This window comes from Pomacea canaliculata, linkage group LG4, assembly GCF_003073045.1.
Source record: "Pomacea canaliculata isolate SZHN2017 linkage group LG4, ASM307304v1, whole genome shotgun sequence".
Classification (NCBI taxonomy): Eukaryota; Metazoa; Mollusca; class Gastropoda; order Architaenioglossa; family Ampullariidae; genus Pomacea; species Pomacea canaliculata.
The window spans coordinates 17,906,547-17,926,085 of record NC_037593.1 but is presented as its reverse complement, the minus strand read 5'-3'; the positions used below and the strand labels follow the sequence as shown (position 1 = coordinate 17,926,085).

At 42.9% G+C, this 19,539-nt stretch overlaps 2 protein-coding genes across 3 annotated transcripts; one reads left to right on the top strand and one right to left on the bottom strand.

Moving 5' to 3' along the window:
* Positions 1-1,116: 1,116 nt before the first annotated feature.
* Positions 1,117-8,457, top strand: LOC112562185 (uncharacterized protein C2orf50-like). 2 transcript variants are annotated; one of them, XM_025235271.1, is made up of 4 exons: positions 1,117-1,816; positions 5,348-5,512; positions 6,144-6,183; positions 6,782-8,457. In XM_025235271.1, the coding sequence occupies exons 1-4, from the start codon at positions 1,770-1,772 to the stop codon at positions 6,971-6,973; spliced, it is 444 nt and encodes a 147-aa protein (XP_025091056.1). In that variant the 5' UTR covers positions 1,117-1,769; the 3' UTR covers positions 6,974-8,457. The 2 variants fall into 2 exon arrangements, with proteins under 2 accessions (XP_025091056.1, XP_025091055.1); XM_025235270.1 differs by lacking the exon at positions 1,117-1,816 and adding an exon at positions 4,313-4,539.
* Positions 7,977-18,907, bottom strand: LOC112562181 (zinc metalloproteinase dpy-31-like). The gene is made up of 15 exons (XM_025235263.1): positions 17,550-18,907; positions 15,940-16,837; positions 15,220-15,346; positions 14,814-14,886; positions 14,273-14,476; positions 13,981-14,107; positions 13,297-13,428; positions 12,541-12,656; positions 12,132-12,274; positions 11,778-11,893; positions 11,070-11,223; positions 10,567-10,655; positions 9,997-10,201; positions 9,716-9,841; positions 7,977-9,585 (listed from the first exon to the last, which is right to left on the bottom strand). Exons 1-15 carry the CDS (start codon positions 17,637-17,639, stop codon positions 9,498-9,500), a joined length of 2,688 nt encoding a protein of 895 aa, XP_025091048.1. The 5' UTR covers positions 17,640-18,907; the 3' UTR covers positions 7,977-9,497.
* Positions 18,908-19,539: the final 632 nt, after the last annotated feature.

Below are 19,539 nucleotides of genomic sequence, written 5' to 3'. Positions count from 1 at the left end.
ACACGTCATTTATAAGGAAAGTAGCTTCGTGAGCTGGACGAGTGGGTGTAGCTATTTCCATAATCCCCGTGAGTGTAGCTATTTCCATGATCCACAATGGGTGTAGCTATTTCATGAATCTTTAATGAGTGTAGCAAATTCCATGTTATGCTTCTATCAGCGAGATCTTAATGCTCTCCCTCCGCTTCTTGCTGTCTTCGTAGAAGAGGCGAGTGTTTTTCTCGCAGACTAGTTGAAACGTTCTGAAAAATCTTCGATCCTTTTCCGCATGTAATTTGCGTTTTATGGTTGAAAAAAATGTGCAACGAGCGATGATCGTGGAATCATTCAGCATTCAGTATGATGTCGGACACCCCTATGTCATCTTTTCTCAATTGCCTGAGCATATAGTTCCTCATTCCAAGCGAGAGATGAGACAGAAAGAAATTTTGTCGCGATACACAAGTATATACTTTCAATGAACGACAGGTGTGAGTACATACGCGGGTACCTGCTATACAGAAATGGCGACTAATAATCTTTTGCTTTTGTTTTGTTTGGGTCTTTTAATCAATATTAACCCTTTCTTCTGCACTCAGCACACCCACACCCCTGCGGATGCTACCCCAAACATGATCGTTTCCGTTTGAAAGTAGCAGAAGAAAGAAAGGCCAAAGAGGCAATAAAGAGTTGTACAGGATTGTCTGTTAATACGCTTCATTACTTCATGATTTTGCATTCAGGTGTGCCTCAGTGGTCGCTGAGGTCAGCGTAGGAGCGAAAGCCAAATGTGCATGAGTGCTGGGGGTACTGGGGGTATTAGGGGTGGACTGCATGCCATGCTGCACGACGTGGCCCCACTCGCAGCGTCTGAGGTTCAGAGACGGTGCACGGTGATCGATAGCAGTCATCGATGGCGGAGAAAGGACAATACCCACCTTGTCGCCCGCGTGCCGACACAAAGCCCAATCAATAGCTCAGCGAGCGTATCGCCTGGCTGCCTTTCTAGTCAGCGATCAACTGATCACGTGGTCATTAGCAGAGGTTTTTAAGGGGGTGGGGAAGTTGCGAGGGGGTAGGGGGTGAGGGGCCTGATCGGATTCCTTCGCAACCAAGCTAAACAAGTTACAGCCTGGAGAGAGAGAGAGCCGTCAGCCCCCTCCAGCAAGCGAACAGTTGCTAATTTGTCTTACAGTCAAGAGCGGGCAGGTCGGCACGGCATTAGGTCTGAGCTTGTCGAATCAGACCAGAGACGCTTGCCAAGACCTTTTGGCTTTTGTCGTCAGTAGAGCCCTCCCAGACTCCCTTCACAACCGCCTACAACAGGCAGAAGGGTTGGAACCCAAGTGACAATACCACCACCGACTGCCGGAGACACTACTTGGGGTGATGGCTGTTCACCGGCAGTCCGTTGTTTTCTTTGTCTGAAGTGTCTGCTGGTCAGTTCCCCTTTGCATACCTGTGGAAAGTCGTCAGTTAAATTTGAGAGAAAGAAAAAAAAAAGACTAAAAGTAACCTCTGATCGAAGAAGGAAGATTCTTTTCTTCACGTCCATGAAGAATTCGGAGGGTGAGTGTCCAGTGCCAGCTAATCACGTGACACTTTCTTTATGGAACTCGGCAAGTGAGGCGCATCGTTGAGCTCGTTTACATCGTCAGCGCGTTCTGTCGTCGTGGTCGTCGTCAACTGCGCTGCTTCCCGCGGCAAGGAGGCAGGCAAAGCAAGTGAACGCGGCAGTTTGCTAGGTTATTCACACCACCTCCAGCATTGTTTCACTGTCTTCTGCTGCAATGTCCAGCGGGATGGTCGCTAGCTACATGCTAGCACCTCGAAAGAGGTATTACAGCATTGGCATGTCTTAAAGATGAAGAAACTATTCCTTATCTGTCTATCTTTCTCTATCTATCACTGTGTAAGAAGTGAACACGGGAAAGAAAAAAATACTCTACAGTTTTCGGTCGTGATTGTAAAAACTTACCGTTGTGATATATTCTAACTGCTCTTGGCCAAATGAAAGACACTAATTACAACTAGTAAATACTACTTTATGTGCCAGCGCTGCATACATAGGGTATACATACAGATGAATACCCGACAAGAAGTGTCATATTTACCATAGGAAAGTTTTTCTACATAATGATCCATGAGATGTTTAATAGCTCGTGAATAAGGTCAGTCAAAGTACAGCTTAATTAATCCGCTAAACAAGGCATTGCCTCTTTACATGTCCGCTGCACCCGGTTCCATCTTGCCAGGAAACAATGCAGCTGGAAACGAAAGGCAAAAATATTGATGATGATAGACAGGTTATAGCAGGCAGTAACTGGCCAGCAATGGAGGTGCTATGATAGACAGGCTTTACATTATTTTATGAAGATTTAACCGACAGGCTTTAACAGCAGGTTGTTACCGACAGACTGTTACAGATGTCATTACTGAGAGACTATACAAGTTTGCCATGACAGACGAGTATGCTAAATCTGACAGTGTAGTGGGATATAATTGGCAGTCTGATAGGTAATTAGACTGACAGGTTGTAATAGACTATTTTCGATAGCTGAGGCATACCCCATAATAGACAGTAAATGACAGACTGTAGGTAATGAGCTGTAACTGGCAGTCTGTAACAGGTAATTATACTGACAACCTGTAACAGACGCACTTTTAGTAATAGAAACATGTCATGATGGACATGGCAGGCAATGGCTGACAGTTTTCTGATGAGATGCAGATTTCAGATTGTATTGGTTGTATATATAGAGAGAGAGTCACAAAGAGAGGAATATATAATTATTATCAAGCAAAGTTTGGTCGGAAAGGTGATACGTCTCCGGTCTGCTAATGTGTTTGTGTTCAGAACTTAAGGAAGGGAATCAAACAGAGTAAGAGACAGACACAGACAAGCAGGCGAAAAAACTGACAGAAAGACAGAAGAAATCCTGATGTCACCATCATGTGTCTGCTTGTCTGCCTGCTTGTCTGCTTGCTTGCATTCGGCTGCTGGATGTTGTCTGGCAAATTCAAGTCTCTTTTGTCACCCGCTTTGAGTCAGTGCGAATGTACATAGGTAGTGGTCTGTAACTGCTACAATCTTGTGGATAAGGAGGAGGGTATACGGGAGAACAGGGGAGAGGGTCGACTATACAGAGGGCAGCGCGTATGTGGAATCATCGATATCATGGCATTTCCTGGTCGATGAAGAGGCACATCACCAATTAATTAATTAGTCACTGACGTAGTTAATAATTGGGAGAGGGGTTTGATGGGAAGCTCGAAGTGTGCAGTCTGAATCTAGAGCACTCAGTGGGTTACCTTGCCAGCTTATAATCACACCATAATAAATTAATCTGTAATGGAGGCGGGAATTAAAAGTTCCACAAGAGTATAGGCGATTCCCAGCGGGTATCAAATACTCAAGTACAATAAAGGAACCTTTATTCTTATATCCTGACTGGTTTTTTTTTTAACCATTATTACCGTTCTTTTCATTTGGTAACACATGTGGCTGTCACTGAAAATCAGTTTGTCGCAGAGGGGGTGTCAAGGAACTGAACTGCCCTGGGTGTCAAGTCGGGTGGGTAAACCTCTGACGTAACAGTCTACCCATGCCGTTCACACAGCACTGGCTGCCAGCCCTTCAGGTGTAGACACAGTCACAGGGCAACTTAGTGACAAGAAAGAACTTGAGTCCACAGAGCGTTGGCACCTAAACCTTTTGCCCCGTTAAGTGCAGGATTAAATAAAGGGAAAAAATGTTTCTCCATTGTGACCGTAAATTAATGCGATAAGAGCGGTAGCCTTTGCTCTTTCCTGGCATGGCAAAGCAACTTTTAATTGCTAAGTGGAGAAGTCTTTGTTCTGTAAGCAACATTCAGATATGCATATAACCTTTGCATATTCATATTTATTGTCTCACACACATCCACATACGCACGACCGCACCCGCACATTCACATTCACACACAGAGGAGAAAAAAGGTGTTTGCTGTAACACTTTTTCACACTACTTATTTTGCTAGTACTTGTAGCTCCTGTTTATGTGTTCATATGGTACCACACACACACACACTCTATTTAATCTATACATCCATGGTAACAAATCTTTCTTGATTATAAGCGGAACGATTTTCAGGTTTGGATGAAGACATTTCTAGGGAAATGACTACAAAATAAAAAAGGAATTTAAGACATTAATTTTCACGTTTTTAAATGTCCGTGAAGCTTGCTTATTGAGTAAAACGATCAAAACTTTTCCTCGAAAGCTATCGATCAGGTTTTGAATGTCCATGGTGGGGCGTCAGCAAGACTGGCAGAACAGCGGCGTGTTTACGGCGTCACGTAGAGACACCAAGATGGCGGTAGATTGAACTGCAAGTCGAGCTTTGGCGAGGAGCAAACGCTGGCTGGTTTGGATACTGGAATATTTAGAAGGAAGGTCTGTTATCACGGGTCAGACAAACTTTGATCTTCAGGAAATTTCGCATCAGGCGCGTGACAATCACTGGTGACAATAATGCAGCGTCAAACAAGCGGGCTACTGTTTTCCTACATAAACAAAAGGTAGCACTTTGATCATATATATGTGACTAAGCCGTGGCGATGAAGTATATTATATTTCCCTACAGTATCCGAAATAATTTTGTTTGGTAGCAAAAAAAAATTTTTTTCAGCAAGTTTACTTTAAGTTGTTTGACTGTCCTCGCTAAATACCGATATCGACCTCGATCGATCGAGAGCGATCTGTATGTATATATGCTGTACGTCTGTCCTACTGTCGTGGTTGGATATATCAGTGTTCGGGACTCTCTTACGGCCACTCAAACTGAGTACTAAATTATCATCTCTTTCTATGTCAACGTTTGTATTATCGTGTGTATATAAATTTGAGATGGTGTTGTGATGACAACTCAAAAACTGGGGACACAATGTTCAGATTTATGGTCAGATGGTATGGTTTTGACTGTGGGATAAAGTTCGGAGGTAAGGAAAAGTACAATGGTGATGGTGAGTATGGGTTAGGGTAACTCCCATCCAGGAAGAGAAAGTATACCACCCATGCCATATTCAATGAACTCAATCATTTGTGGATACTGAGAATTAAGAACTGAGGTTTCAAACGAAACAAGGACTCACCAGTTTGTAAATGCAATTGTGCATCTAGGTTTTTGTTGCCAGTTTTCTATATTATCAAACGTCTGTGTTTTTTGTACTGGACTGTGTGTGCCAGATATCCTTGTGTAATTACACATATAAACAGTCAACTCACTATTTGTACACATTAAAATCCAGCAATTAAATTATGCTGTAATATTAAAAGAATCATATTATTATGTGGCATGTGTTCATTTTTCTGCATATTTTGTTTCAGCAATTACCATGATAATTGCATTCCGAGACAAAATACTGCAGCCCAGTTGGCAGCGGAGACTTCAAAGCCTCACAATGAAGGAGAATACAGGGCCTGTGATCTTGTTACACAAGATAAGATCTGGAAACAGAGTGTAGCATCTGAGCGGCGCTGTCTGGAAAACTGGTATAACATGGATCCTACTGTTTCTCTTGTAGAAAGCAAACCTACTTTTTCACATATATATTCTCCAATTTGATTTAAGATATAAAGTAACATCTTCAAAAGTGTTTTCAAATCATTATAAAAAGATTGTATTTTCATAATTATTGTCAAAGCAACTCATATTTTGAGAATGACAACATACACACGTGACTAGTAAAAAAGAGAAAGTATTGATTAAGACATAAAACCCAACTTGATTCTGTTTCTGTTTTGTGGATTTAAGGTTAGAGAGTAGTAAGAAACTAGTGATATATATCTAAATAGCAGTATTTCTAATTGATAGGCTATAGCTTTAGTAGCTTATGGTGATCCATTTAGTGTGTAGTCTAATGATCCATGATACTTCATCTGTTCATGTAGGATGCTCAGGGTTTTATGCTTGCTGGTAATCTTATGTGTTAGATACTGTCATCTTACGGACAAAGCTTTTTAAGCATTTGTTGAATGTTCTAGCAAGTAATTAATGCTTTATAATAGCAAGTATCAGAAATCTATGGATGACAATGGCTTCTTGTATCAGCATATCAAAATAGTTAATAACTAATTTTGAATTTTATGCAACATTCTAACATGGTTTTTTTTGTGTGTTTAGGAGTGAGAACTGGGCATTTTTGACTGAGTATGACTCTAAGGTAAGAGCTGTTTTTTCAAACCTTCTGGTTAGAGTAGGTTATGATTGCTGGTATTCTGTAGCCATTAATTTTTGTCAGCATGGTGGCTGGAGACTGGTTAAATTTTTCTTAATTTTCAATGGTTGGAGTGATTCAGTAGTTATATTCAGAGCTATCTGAAATTTCTATGACAGGGTAAATGAAAACAAGGCCTGAAGAATGAGAAGGAGAACATGTGGTAGATAGCTCAGACAGAATTAATTAGTGGGTAATAAATGCAGAAGAAAATTTCTAGCCTTTAACAATTAAATTGGAAGTCGGAAGATATTGTGTCATGGGTATGGTATCAAAATATGAGTGTTTTAGCTCAGAAGATCAGATTTAGAGAAAAACCTCTATGTCTAGTCTCTTTACTGGCATATTCAGAGGAAAGAATAAACTGTTCAACTAATGGAGCCAATTTTACAGAAAAAAGAAGGGAGATTATTGACAGATGTCCTGAGCACAAAATTAGCTATAACAAAAGAAATTACAGGCTGGAAGAACTGTTAAGCAAGGAAATAGAAAAAAACTTTACCCTACTATTATGCTCAAAAACTGAATGAAATTCTTATTGCAGGGAAACGTGGTAGAGAAGGAAGAGCTACCAGAAAAAATCTCCATCTTTTCTGAAAATGTACCAAATACAAATTCGGGCAATTATGGCTGCCGTCATAACACCGAACCTGCCAAGATGATGCAGAACATGGAGTTCAAGTTTTACAGCGATAGGCGTAGGCGCAAGATGGGCTCTGATATGGTCTGTTATTGACCTTTCCTCTCGCTAGGTATTTCAACATTCCTAGCACAAATGTGCAATGGAAGCCTCTTTCTCTAACTATGATATGCTGTCTTTTATCTCAAACCAAATGTGATGTCTGGGGTTGTTAAATGCACAATATATGTACAATATTGACTCATTGTTAGCTGTTGTTAACCATTTTAAATTATAGCTGGGGATATTTCAGCTGCAAAAGGGTTATTTTCTTAAGCAGTTTGAGCAGTAGGAAAGCACAGCACAAGATAATAACTAATGCAGATAAAAGATAAAAATAAGACTGAACAAATTTGTTTGAAAGTTGTATTTTAGTACAACATCTATGGGAGGATAAAAAGTCAGAGGCATATTTCAGCGGAAAAGAGAGATTTTCTTATTCTTTGTAAAGTACAAAAATTTACTAAAAGCTAGGTTTCTGTTTTATATTTGGTCCTTATTTTGTTTGGAGATAGTCACCCTTGCAGGTTTTTCAGTCCAGATTTCAGGTAGCTGGTATGTTGCTGATGATAGGGGGATGTTGCAATCCATTACTGTTTATTTACTCAAATAATGTGTCTGGAAAGAGCAAAATTTTAGCATCATTCTGATGGAAAGTTTTAATCCTTTGGACTTACTTATCTTCCATATAAAATCACATTAATATACGATTAACCATATTCTCCTTCGATTGTTCTCTTTAAGGTAAATTTAATGGCAAACTGATTTTAAGTTAAAGAAAGGCCTGTCGAAAATGTGACTCAAGTATGCAATCAATGAAAAAGACAGCTTTTATTATTAGTTTTAGTTAGTTTATGCCTTGTTACTCCTCGAGGAGCATAGGGCCAAACTTTTATTATTATTATTATTACGAATTTTTTTCACCTGTTTATGAAAATTGTCATCTGTGATGCAAATGGAATCAAACATTTCTGTTTGCTTGCACTACATTGACAAACTGTGGGTGTATAGGGTAATTTCTTAATGATTTGTGGTTTCTTGTGTTGAGGTACCAGAATAATGTTGTAGTTGTATTTAATCGTTGATCACTTGCTTGGTTTGATACAAACTAGAGCAAAGGAATTACAGTTCAGCCTATTTGTGTCTAAACAGATACACAGCACATATATACTGTATTAAAAATCATTTATTTATTAAAATATTCACCACAAGAAATGCACAACCAATAAATAAAAAGTCCTACAAATCTCCTGTACATGGGGTAGTTCGATTTATTAATGTTATTTGCTATTTTGTCGCAGTTGAACATGACATGTTTTTGTCAGGATTTCTACAGTGTTTGCCTTGCTGCACAAGTTACATAATTGTCACAATATTTACACTGATATTTGATGAGTACGAAGGTATTTACAATGAATGTACTTAATTTTTGCCTTTTGTAACATAGACAAGTTATTGAAATGTTAAACTTTACACAGAAAATTGAAGACATTTTGTTTTGGTGTTTTCTTATTTTGGTGGTAAACTCTTTGATCAAGAAACCGTTTTTTTTGTGATATGAAAGCTTAACCCCAGTAGTTTATTTTGTGTTCATTTTTCCCAGCATCAAACACCCTGCGTGTGAGAGAGATGAAGAAAGGTTAGGGATCTATTCATAACAGCTGTTTATCTTTTGCCGCTTTGAAGATTGTAGTAGTAGTATTTGTCTTTATTCCACATCTTAGAAATAATACCTAAAGTCAACAGAAATAAAACCCAAGCTGTAGTGAAAGAGCTTGTATACAATAAGAGAAGTATATGCTACACTTTGGACTGTAGTCTATGTTAGACATATGAGATAACTGCACCAGTTTCAGCAACACTTCTAATGTTTTGCTGCAGTCATATCAGGCTTGTCATGCTCACGACTATTATGGGAGTCTGCTAGCCCAGACCTCAAAGTCAGTATACAGCTACAAAAATATACACGTCAGGTAAAAACATTGAGTTAAATTATTTTGCACTTGTTTTACGCAAACAGCTCTGTGACTTGATTAATTAGTTTAAGTGGGTCATTATATGGACTGCTCTTGTTTATATCAGTTGGTATAAGGTGCAGCGTTAGCTGTATAGGTCTATGGGGCAACCAACTGAAGGCCAATCGCGGTATCAGTAAAAGCAGCCCAAAATATGTGTGAATTATAAGTTCCCTGTGCTAATAACAGTGTATACAACCAAGGGCAAGAATTCAGAAAGAGCCTCATTACATATACATGGAATACTCGCCAACACAAGATATCAATTTCTCAGCATAAAATAATAATGGAAAGTCTGCCAAACACAAGGCGGGTTTGATGTCATTTTCTCAGGGTAAAATAATAATAATGTTTGGCTGTCTCCTTAGCGACGCTGCAAGTTCCTTAAGGCGGGATGAAAATCACATATCCTGGAAACAGTCATCGCCAGCTGTAATGTTGCTTTTGTTGATTTTAAAGGAGTGTCCAAAGCAGTGCAATCTTGCTTTGGTTCAGACTTTAATAAACGTGGCAGTTCTCGTACAGCGATGATGGCCTTGTCTTGGGGCGTGGCGCATCACCAGGCGTTACTTGGGCTTGGGGATGCACTTGCCCTCCACCTCAACGAAGTCCAGGCAGCAGTTGGTATAGCAACGAGCATACTTTTTCACTTGCCTGCAGACAAAATCACACATCATCACCACCACCACACCTGTTGAATCAAATGAACAAGAAATATGTCTGTTTAAAGACATTGTCGATCGGTCAGTCCGAGTGAGTGTACAACGGATAGAGTCCCACTTACTGGTAGCACTTAGAAGTCCAGCCACACAAATATTCCTTCACATCTGTGATGCTGCAGACATACAGTTGAGTGTTGGGGCATGGGAATGTGTTGCACTGGCGACTTTCACTATCTGTTGACCTTCCCCTGCAAAAATTCAAAACAAATTACGATCATTAACATAAGGAGTAAAGGTGCTGAGTGCGTCATCAAAGAAAAACGTTAAAATACAGCAGACGAGAGTACATCGTTAAAATGGCGCCAGGTGAATGGCGTGACGTCAGACAAACCAGTGTACTGACCCACACTGGGTGGGTTTGTCACAGGTGCGTGTTCGCGTCTGGGTGCCGCATCCGCCACAAGACCTGGTGCACTGTTGCCACGGCGACCACGAAGACCAGCTGCTGTCGGCATCGCGGTTGATGTCGTTGCTGGTGGTTTCCTTGTCCGCCACCGCCATCGCAATCGACTCTTCAATGGTGTTGGTATTACTGATATTGCTGGGTGCTAAAGAAAATAAAAAACTGCGATGAAGTTCGTGAAAGCGTTCATAGGTGGATTGAGGAAAGAACATTCTGACCTTGTAACCCTTCAATGCTTGAATGAAAACGCAGCAGACTAACTGTCAGCCACACTCATCAACTCCAAACGTGACCTGGGAAAACTAGTTCTTCAGCTAGTAACTCTTCATTCCTTCTCCTTTTTCTCTCATCCTACATATGTGTATGTGCATGCGTTTATGTCTCTGTGTGTGTTTACGGATGTATGCATTGTCGAAGACTTCATTGATGTTGCTTTTGATTTACAATGCGCGTGCTGCTTTCTGGCACATTTTGTAAAAAGCCACATGCTGAAGTTTGTTGGTAACTCACCTCGACAAACGCCATCGACAACCTGGAAGCCATCGCAGCACGTGTCTACCTCAGAAGTGCAGACTCCAAGACGAGTCTTCTCTTTGGTCCTGAAAAGCACATCCAGCTACCTCACTGACCCACATGCCAACTCCCGATAACACCATTACATCTATCTCACTACTTTGTCATCAATTCACCCTGTCATCTCTTACAGGCCACTGACACTGTCCCATCTCATTGACCGGCTCTGTCATCTCTCATCGAACCTCCCTGTCACATCCCCTGGATGTTATTTTGTCATACTTGGTATAACTTCATGTCACAAACTGATTTTTGAACCCCCAGCTATCCTTCACTGAACTCTTGTCGCAGAGAAAACCTTGTGGCAGCATCTACCCGCATTCACACTTTCTGTGTCAACAGTCAGTTCACAGTCAGTGCGTACAGATGTACTGTCAAGCAGTCAGTCAAGACTTACTGAACACAGTCATCAAAGCCAGTGATTCCACTAGCATGCTTACACCCATTTGTTGCAGTCTCCTGAATCGGTGCCAAGGTAGGGGGAGGGGCAGGCGATATACTGGCTGCTGTTCCATTTCTTCACGCACTCTGTCTGCGCAGACTTCCGGCACGGAGGTTGAGGGGTCGTACCCGGGTGACAGCCGCCGCACGGCTCTGAGACGGAGAGTAAACAACACCAAATGAACATGAATGTCACTGCAGAAGTCGAATTCCTGTCCTGCCGCTAAATAAAGATGCTCAGGTTTAACAATAACCAGGAAATGTTTTACGAAAGCTTGAATAAGGTTTTTTGGGCATCCGGTAGTGACGTAGTGGCTAAAACACTCGCTTGTCACTACTGGAGTGAGAATTAAAGGGTTCAGAGTTCGTCTCGGGACAATCTCCTTATGTAACACCTGTCCGCAGGGCTGGGCGTCGGGGGTTTTCTCCGGGTATTCCACTTTCCTCCCCACTCCCTCTCCTCCCCCCCCCCCCAGAAGTGCGAAATCACCTCAGTGTGGAAGCACTTTCCTACTAAATAAACCAACCAAGATCCCTTCTTCCTCGGCAAGCAGATAATAGATGGGTTAGAGAACTGGCGTCCGAACCGAGAGGAGTTTGGTTGGGCATTGTTGAGTTTTCTACCAAACACATTTTCTTACGAGGATTACGACAAGATTACCAGCATCCCGCCAACAAAGTTTGACCAAGAAATGAAGGCACAGTACCTGCTGCTACACTGGCCTGGAAGCCTCCTGACCCTGACTGGCGAGTTCGGAAGAGAACTAACAGAGCGTTTGTGGCCGATCGGAGCGGCGCTGATGGTGGTAACCCGCAGCAGTACCTACACACATATGTATGTAAATATACATTTACACATAAACATCAGACACAAACGGACCGAGAGACACACATATACTTATGCGAGCGCGCGCACACACACACACACACAAAGACACTCATGTAAGTAAAGACAAATTAACCTGGAACAAACAACACAATTTTCCAATCAGATGGATGAGGAGGGGAGGAACACCATCGGAAGAGTCAGAGATGAAAGTTTTGAACAAAAGTCAGCTGACCTTGCTCCAGTGTAGCCGAAGCTGACGTTGTACTTGACCTCCAGGTAGTCGGTGCAGACAGCCGTGGGGTAGGGGGAGCAGTCCGTGTGGGTCATGAAGGACTGGGGGCTGACCGTCAGCACCAGCTGCATGCCTGGCTTTGTCTGCATAGAATTGTAAGCAGCAGTGTAGATGCTGAGCTACATTCACTGCATCCCTGAGTGAGATGAAGCCTCAGACTCGAGACCTCAAGCTCTCACTGGGACTTTCGCAAGGACATGAGATAAAGAAACACTTCAAAAAGTCTGATCGTATAATTCATTTAAATACTTGAAAGACTAATCATCAATGTTTTACTTTGTTTAAAGTAAATTTGTGTACAACAGGAACTCCATCAGAAAGGGTCTGGCAATTTGTCTAGACAATGTACCTGGATAAGCCACGAACAAGTGACGTTTGCCGGGTACATCCGAGGATAGGAAGGGGAAGAAATCGTGTGGCTCTGTCCAGGATCGACAAACAAGGAACCCCCACACACGACTGGTCCTACGAAAACAAGATTTTAAGAAACTTATTTATAAGGGTAAACAAAGTAAAATGTCCATGTCAAGAACATCTGTGATGTAGATGGCAGACGATCTTTAAATGTACAAGACACAGGTGTTCCAAGACTACCATGATGATGATGTCTTCAAAGTCTCGAGACATGAGTGTGTTACAATTCTGGTAGTTTTGTATGTTTGGTATTTTTGGTGTTGTAGTTGTGGGGTGGTTTTGTTGTTGTTGTTGTTGCTGCTGCTGCTGTTGTTGGTGGTTTTGTTTGTTTGTTTTTTTGTTTGTTGGGTTTTTTTTTTTGGGGGGGGGGGGTGGGTTATTTCAAGTTGAAAGAAAATGTAGCATTGTATTACCCGCTACTGAGTTAAAGACAAACTTGTGATACTACATTGTAAGATGCTGTTTACACTCTCAAATACACTCACTTTGCCCTGATCATTCTCGAAGGTTAGACGAGTATGCTGAAGAGCAGAGTTCAATAAAGAAATGGATACTCCTCTCTGCTTATTGACAGAAGACTTTTTAAAACTATACTCAGTGTAATATACCTAAGATTAATAGAGTTTTGGCCGTGGGTGCGATGTTTGGAGGACACGATACACCCAGAAACACCGTTATGTATGACAGTCACCTTGATAGGGGGCCGCATGTTGGCAGTACCGACCCGACAGTCCCACCGGACACCGACATCGGTCGCACGCCTTGGGGTCCGGGTAACCCTCGTGCTGGCACATCTCTCCCACGGGGCTACCCTGACACACACCTGGAATGACAGATATAGCCTCACAAATTTGTGTTGGTAAATACAGGTACACACGAACGCAGTGCGAGGGTTGTCTGGAATTGCTCACCGTCACATATCTACTAAATATGTATGTATTACATAATACTTGTATATCTACGAACGGTGCGTATGTATACCTGTATCTATCGATCGACAGATACACATCGTCGCAATACAGGTAGGTTGGGATACAGAGACATTTACTCAACATGTGTACGATATTCCTGTAACTACTTGTACTTATTATCAGTTTTTAAGCATGTCGTCTGTGTCCTCCTCTTAGACCCCGATAGCAGATTTACAAAAGAGAATACAGTCCATAGAGATACTGCAGGATGATCCTTGACATCTGCTGAAAAAGACGACATCGCCCAATGAAGAGATACGATATTAGGCAGATAACTGGACCTCCTGTGAAGACCTCCTACCCACAGCGACAAGACACCAGCTAATGTGTGGGTAGTCGAAACGTGCGGGCCCAGAAAAAGGGATTTGGGGGATACGATAATCTTGAACACTACACTGAGCTACCGTTGCAGTAGGCCATGTTTGCCAACTTGATGTCGTAGAACGACATGTCCAGCCGTTGGCCCACCACACGCTGCAAGCGGGCGTCCAGCGTCTCTATGGTAACCTCCTTGCCGTTTTCTGAGAAGTACTGCAACACACACACACCAGTGTATGAGAATTATCGCGTTTATCACTTGTAACCTACATCGGATCTTTCAATATGTTACGTTGATACGATATTTCTGATATTGAACATCTGACAAACGTTTTCTGATCTTCCTGGCGGAGTTGGGGTGGAGCTACAGGGACTGACCGTGGAACCGTAATGCATGATGGAGCTGACATCGTAGGGAACATCCAGGTTGTCTAGCTCCCCCCACGACTCCACGTTGAAGTTAAACTCCTCTCCCTTCCGCACGTGCTCCAGGTGCACGCGCACGAAGCCCTGGCGGTCAGGTCGCGAATGCTCGTGCCAGAATCCGATGGCGTGGCCCAGTTCATGGAGCAGCGTGCCGAGCTAAAAGCGCGTGGACAGAGAACATCCAGCAGACATTAGAATTTTGACTTTACTACTAGGTAATAGGAAGTAAGCTAATACACAAATGTCATCATCGCACTGGTATATTATCGCAGTAGGGCAATGGTATATTAGCATATACAGTGTTGCACAAAAATCATGCCACCCTTTACAAAATTTTAAAAATCATAATAATTTTTTTTTGTAGATATTAACCCAACATTCCTTGGAAATGTGTTTTGGAGAAATATATCACGGTGGAACGAACCAAAATTCTAGGATTTTTTTTAAAATGGATTGTCCCTCGTTTCAAACAATCGTGAGGTCATTTACTCGCCTCAAAGCATCCCTCGCCAGTTGACACTTCTTGCAGCTGCAGTCCTCGCTCCTTTCCTACGTATGACCAGCATCTGGCAAAGAGTTACAATCAAATAAACTCAATAAACCTATTTATGTGCCTTTCCTAACCTCATTTTTATACATTTTAAACCGTAAAGATGCTTTTATGGTCACCATCAAGCGACAACAAGAGAGAAAAACTCTGACATAAATAAAATGTATATCAAGTTTGAAAATTTGCAATAGCAATATCAACGGTGTTAGTAAAATGATGAAAAAAAGGTTGAGGAGGTAATAATGACAGTAATACTCTGGTAGTAGGCAAAGCTGCAGCAGGTGTAGTTGCTGTGACTCTAGCCCCGGGACACAGAGGATTTTGAGTGCTGGAGGCAGTCGTGTCTTACCCTTGGTCCTTCTTGAAATCGAGGATGGGGCTGAGTGGGTCGCTAGCGTTCACCTCCCGAAAAGTTATGCAGGTGAGGTCTTCCAAGTGTCGCATGGCTTTCAGCACCATGGACTTTTCAGTTTCATCTGAAGTCACACACACACACAGTCGTACACACAGAAACTCGCAGGTAGATAAAGAACGGAACTGCAATATTCAATACTAAGAGCACAGATTACGAAATTCGACATTTTGGTCTTAGTGGAAAAGAAAGTGTTTACTGAGAGGAACTTATCTTTAAACGTCTAGTGAATCTGAACACTTAGTAACTCAGCTTTAGGGCTTTTCTTTACATGTTTCCTTTGAGATTGACATCTGCACAAATTTATTCCTACGCCCTCGAGCAGTTCACGACACAAAGGAGAGCGGGATGAGCATGGCGAGTCAAGAAAATTCCACTATACATGGAAAGAGCAACACAAGTCGTCAGGAATGTACATGTATACTTTGATGCTGCTAAAAAACGAATGGGATAGCAGGAACCGCATGTTTATAAGCGTATTTGCGGATAAACATGGGGTCGAGAGTTTGACCTTTTTGCATGCATAATAGCTGTGCACGTGTATCTCGAGAACGGAAGGGATGGGGTTACCCATATATTTGGAAATAACATTTTGCGCCCTAGACCTTTAATCAAAAGTTATTGAGAAAAATAAGCTATATGTGGTGATATACGTACTCAGGCTGAACTTCTCCGATGTGTCGAACATGTAAGGAATTGGGAGCGTCCATCTCTTGCTGGGTAGGTAGGTCACTTTTCGTTTAAATCTCCTCCTTCTCGATGAGTGTCCACCCGTCCTCGTCTCCTCTTCCACCTGCGCGTGCATCAGTTCAGCGGCGCGAGAGCGAGACAGCATGACGTCGCCTTGAAACAGCAGCCGTGACCCAGGAATCCCCTGCTCGCCATCGTCTCGAAACACGTTGCCGGTGACTTCCACTTTCATGTCTTCTTTTTTGGTCTGAGAAATAAGAGGTCGACTACTTTGGTTTTTCATGCTCAGCATCTTCTCCTTCCGGTCCTCCCTATCGGAATTTGCTGATCCTTGTTCAAAGGGATGTTCGACCTTACCGACACCAGAATGTGTCCAGCGGTCTAATGTTCTGTCGCCATGTTCTGGCACTGATTCTTTGTGTTCTAGAGTTCTGTCTCCGTGTTGTGATGCTGAAGTCCTGCTTTCTGCTACTGCACTCATCTTTTCTAGTACTGTGGCGCCATCTCTTTGTATTGAGGTTTTGCCTTCTGGCACTACATCCGTATCGATGACAGGCCGTTCTGAAGGAGATTCACTTACGGCGACATCTGACCCTGACTCCATGCCATGTTCAGTAGTTTTCCTGTGAACATGAGTTAGTTTGGCGAGAGAATCCGACATTTCTCCCGGCACCTCGAACTTTTTCTTTGGATGCAGCTTCTGTAGTTCCTGCAGCCGTACCGCCAGACTACCTAACGACTGCTTCAGACGACGAGCGATGTGATCAGGGTTCAGCCTCTTGCCATCCTCAGAGTGGCGGGGGATGCCACCCAGGTCCCGCTGAATGTCGTATGCTTCCCCTAGCGTGGCCTTAGTAGATCCATTCTGCAAATTGAGCAAACATGTCTCATTTCTTTTTCTCGAATGTGCTTCTCTTTTCTTTGTCCTCATTGTTACTCTTTCTAAGCGTTTTCTCTTTTTTTTTTTTTATCTTTTCTTTCTTTGTTGCCTTCCTTCCTTTGTCTTTCTTTCTACTACACTCACTCGTTCGCTCGCTTGTTCACTCATTCACTCTCAAACATTTTATTCTGACCTCTTTTCACTTCTCTGACACGCAAGCACACACAGTTCAGATTAACTGTTACAGCTTTTTTGATAAAGGGCCACGTGGACATGCTAAAATAAGACACTAAGTTTAGTATGATGTCAGAGATGGCCGTGAGCGTTGTGTAGTTTGTTACAGATGTTATCCTCGCCATGCTTCATTACACAGACAGGTGGCACGTGTATATAATTGTGTGTGCGAATCATTTTTAAACTCTACGGATATCAGAAGTGCACTTATAATTTGGCAAAACAAGAAAAAATACACCTTTTGAACTTCACGCATCATGTTTGTATCTTTAGAAGGAATATTAAGGGAAAAAATTAATTGAAGAATAAAGAAGACATTTTCAAAATCTGTGTGATCTTAGGTTTCTGTGCACGTCAGCGCTTTAAAATCTGTACGGATATAATTTTCTGGAGTACCAACGGTTTTACCTGCAACCACTGCATTAATGTCAGACAATGTATGTCAATCAAACTGGTTACGTACATGCTCCAGGTGCTCTGGACCAGTCAGGGATGAATAGATGCACAGCATAAGAAGCAGAAGAATGGACACCTGACATCGCTGTGACCTCATCCTTTCCCAGCGAAAGTACACTCTTGTATCACCTAGCGGAAACCATGATGTCCTGCCTCTGAACCCGGACAAGGAGGTCCGAGTCCGAATTCTTCACCTTCCGAACACACTCCTTTCCGTCTGAACAATGTTGTTTACCTTCTGAACACTGTCCTTAACAATCTACACTTTCCTTCGCCATCGGAGCAGGTCCATCAACTGTAGGACACGCTTCACTTTGTCAACACTACCTTCTGACCACCGCTCACGTCTCGGCCCTGGTGAACCAAGCAGGAGATCCTCAAAACTCTCATCTGCTCGACAAGGGCCTCCGTCTGTCCAAGTAGCCGGCAATACCTTGCAGCCTCAATGCACTAGTCCCTCCCGTTTAATCGGCAACTGAAACCAAAGTTTCAATGAAAAACATAACCATTAACTGTCGTTGGCAGACCCAAGCCCTCTGGCAGGTGACTTTGTGTATTTGTGGGCATCAGACTTCGATTCTTTCAGACAACAAAATGCTTGATGAGATGATCTGGCTCTTGGGGTTAAACGCTTCTTCTCCCAGCCAGGTAGGTGGTAAGCCAAGAGGTAGGCTTAGTTTCCTTGGTTTCAGTTTCCATCAATAGATAGACTCAGTTCGCTTGACGATAACCTCCAGCAAGCAACTCATCAATGACCAGCTGCAAGCAGCCGCCGTCCTGACCACACTGCAGCGCGGCTTCTGGTCAGCGTTCAAGGCGATGAAGATCCAAGGAATGGCTCAGAGCAGGACCTGATGCTCGCCACTCGAAGCTCGATACAAATGTTTCATCTCTTGCTCGGCTCCTTTTGCAGTGAATCAGAGTTGGTGGGGAGTAAAGGAATGGGGTGGAGAAAGACACTCGGATTAAATGATTGGCGAGGGAGTGATGCTGTGACTGTGTTGCCGTGGATCAGAGTCGATGGGGGGATGGAGATGTAGACATTCGGGCGTGAACGGAGAGTGAGGAGGGTTGGGAGGTTGAAAATGGGGGTTGTATTGCAGTGGCAGTGGCAGGTGATGCTCCCGGGTGCGATTGACGTTTGAGGAAGGCGGGGTTAGGGGATGGGGAGGGGTCGGTGAAGGATGGGTAGACCGTAACAATGAAGGTGCGACTCCTCGGGCAGACCGGGGGCATTGGGGTGGTATGAAGAGGGCACGTTCATGTTAAGAAGGTGAAGTGGAGGTACCCCCCCCCCCTTACCAATCTCCTTCCACCAAGTTGTTGACCTCCAGACTGGGCAACAGTTTTAAAACATTTACTCCTCTCACGTGTAAGGATTGAACAAAGACTTCAAACTTCAGCATGACGACGATAACGATAAAAATGACCAACGAAGATGACGACCATGTTGCTACTGACGATGACGCCGCCGCCGCCGACGATGATTACGATGTGCCAGTTATCAGATTTTGGCTGAACTTCAAAGAGACTTAAAACAGTATAGAAACAGTCTAACGACGATCAAACACGATTTATCCTGTGAAGGTGTTCAAGGGAACATACGGCAACAATCTCGAAGAACAATCAGTGCGACACGCTCCACTGCGCTCACCTGTGTAACGCAGGTTACACCTGAAGACAAGCAACAAAGTTAAGATGTATATACAAAGGGAGGAGAGGAGAAAGGGGGCAGCGCTTGGAGCACGACTTGCCGGCGAGGGAGTTGGGGAGAGGGTTGGCGGGATGTGGCTGCGTCCACGTCGCCCTGATGTCGGGTTTATCTCCCGAAACGATCTGCTAGTCTGTAGCCGAAAGCTATGTGTCCTTCATCGTCACTTTTCATAAATTGTCACTGTCTTTTTATGTTTTATTTTATTCATTCATCCCATGAGGGGGATGGGGAAAACTGAACAATACAAAATAAGCGGTTCACCGATACAAAGCTTAAATACACG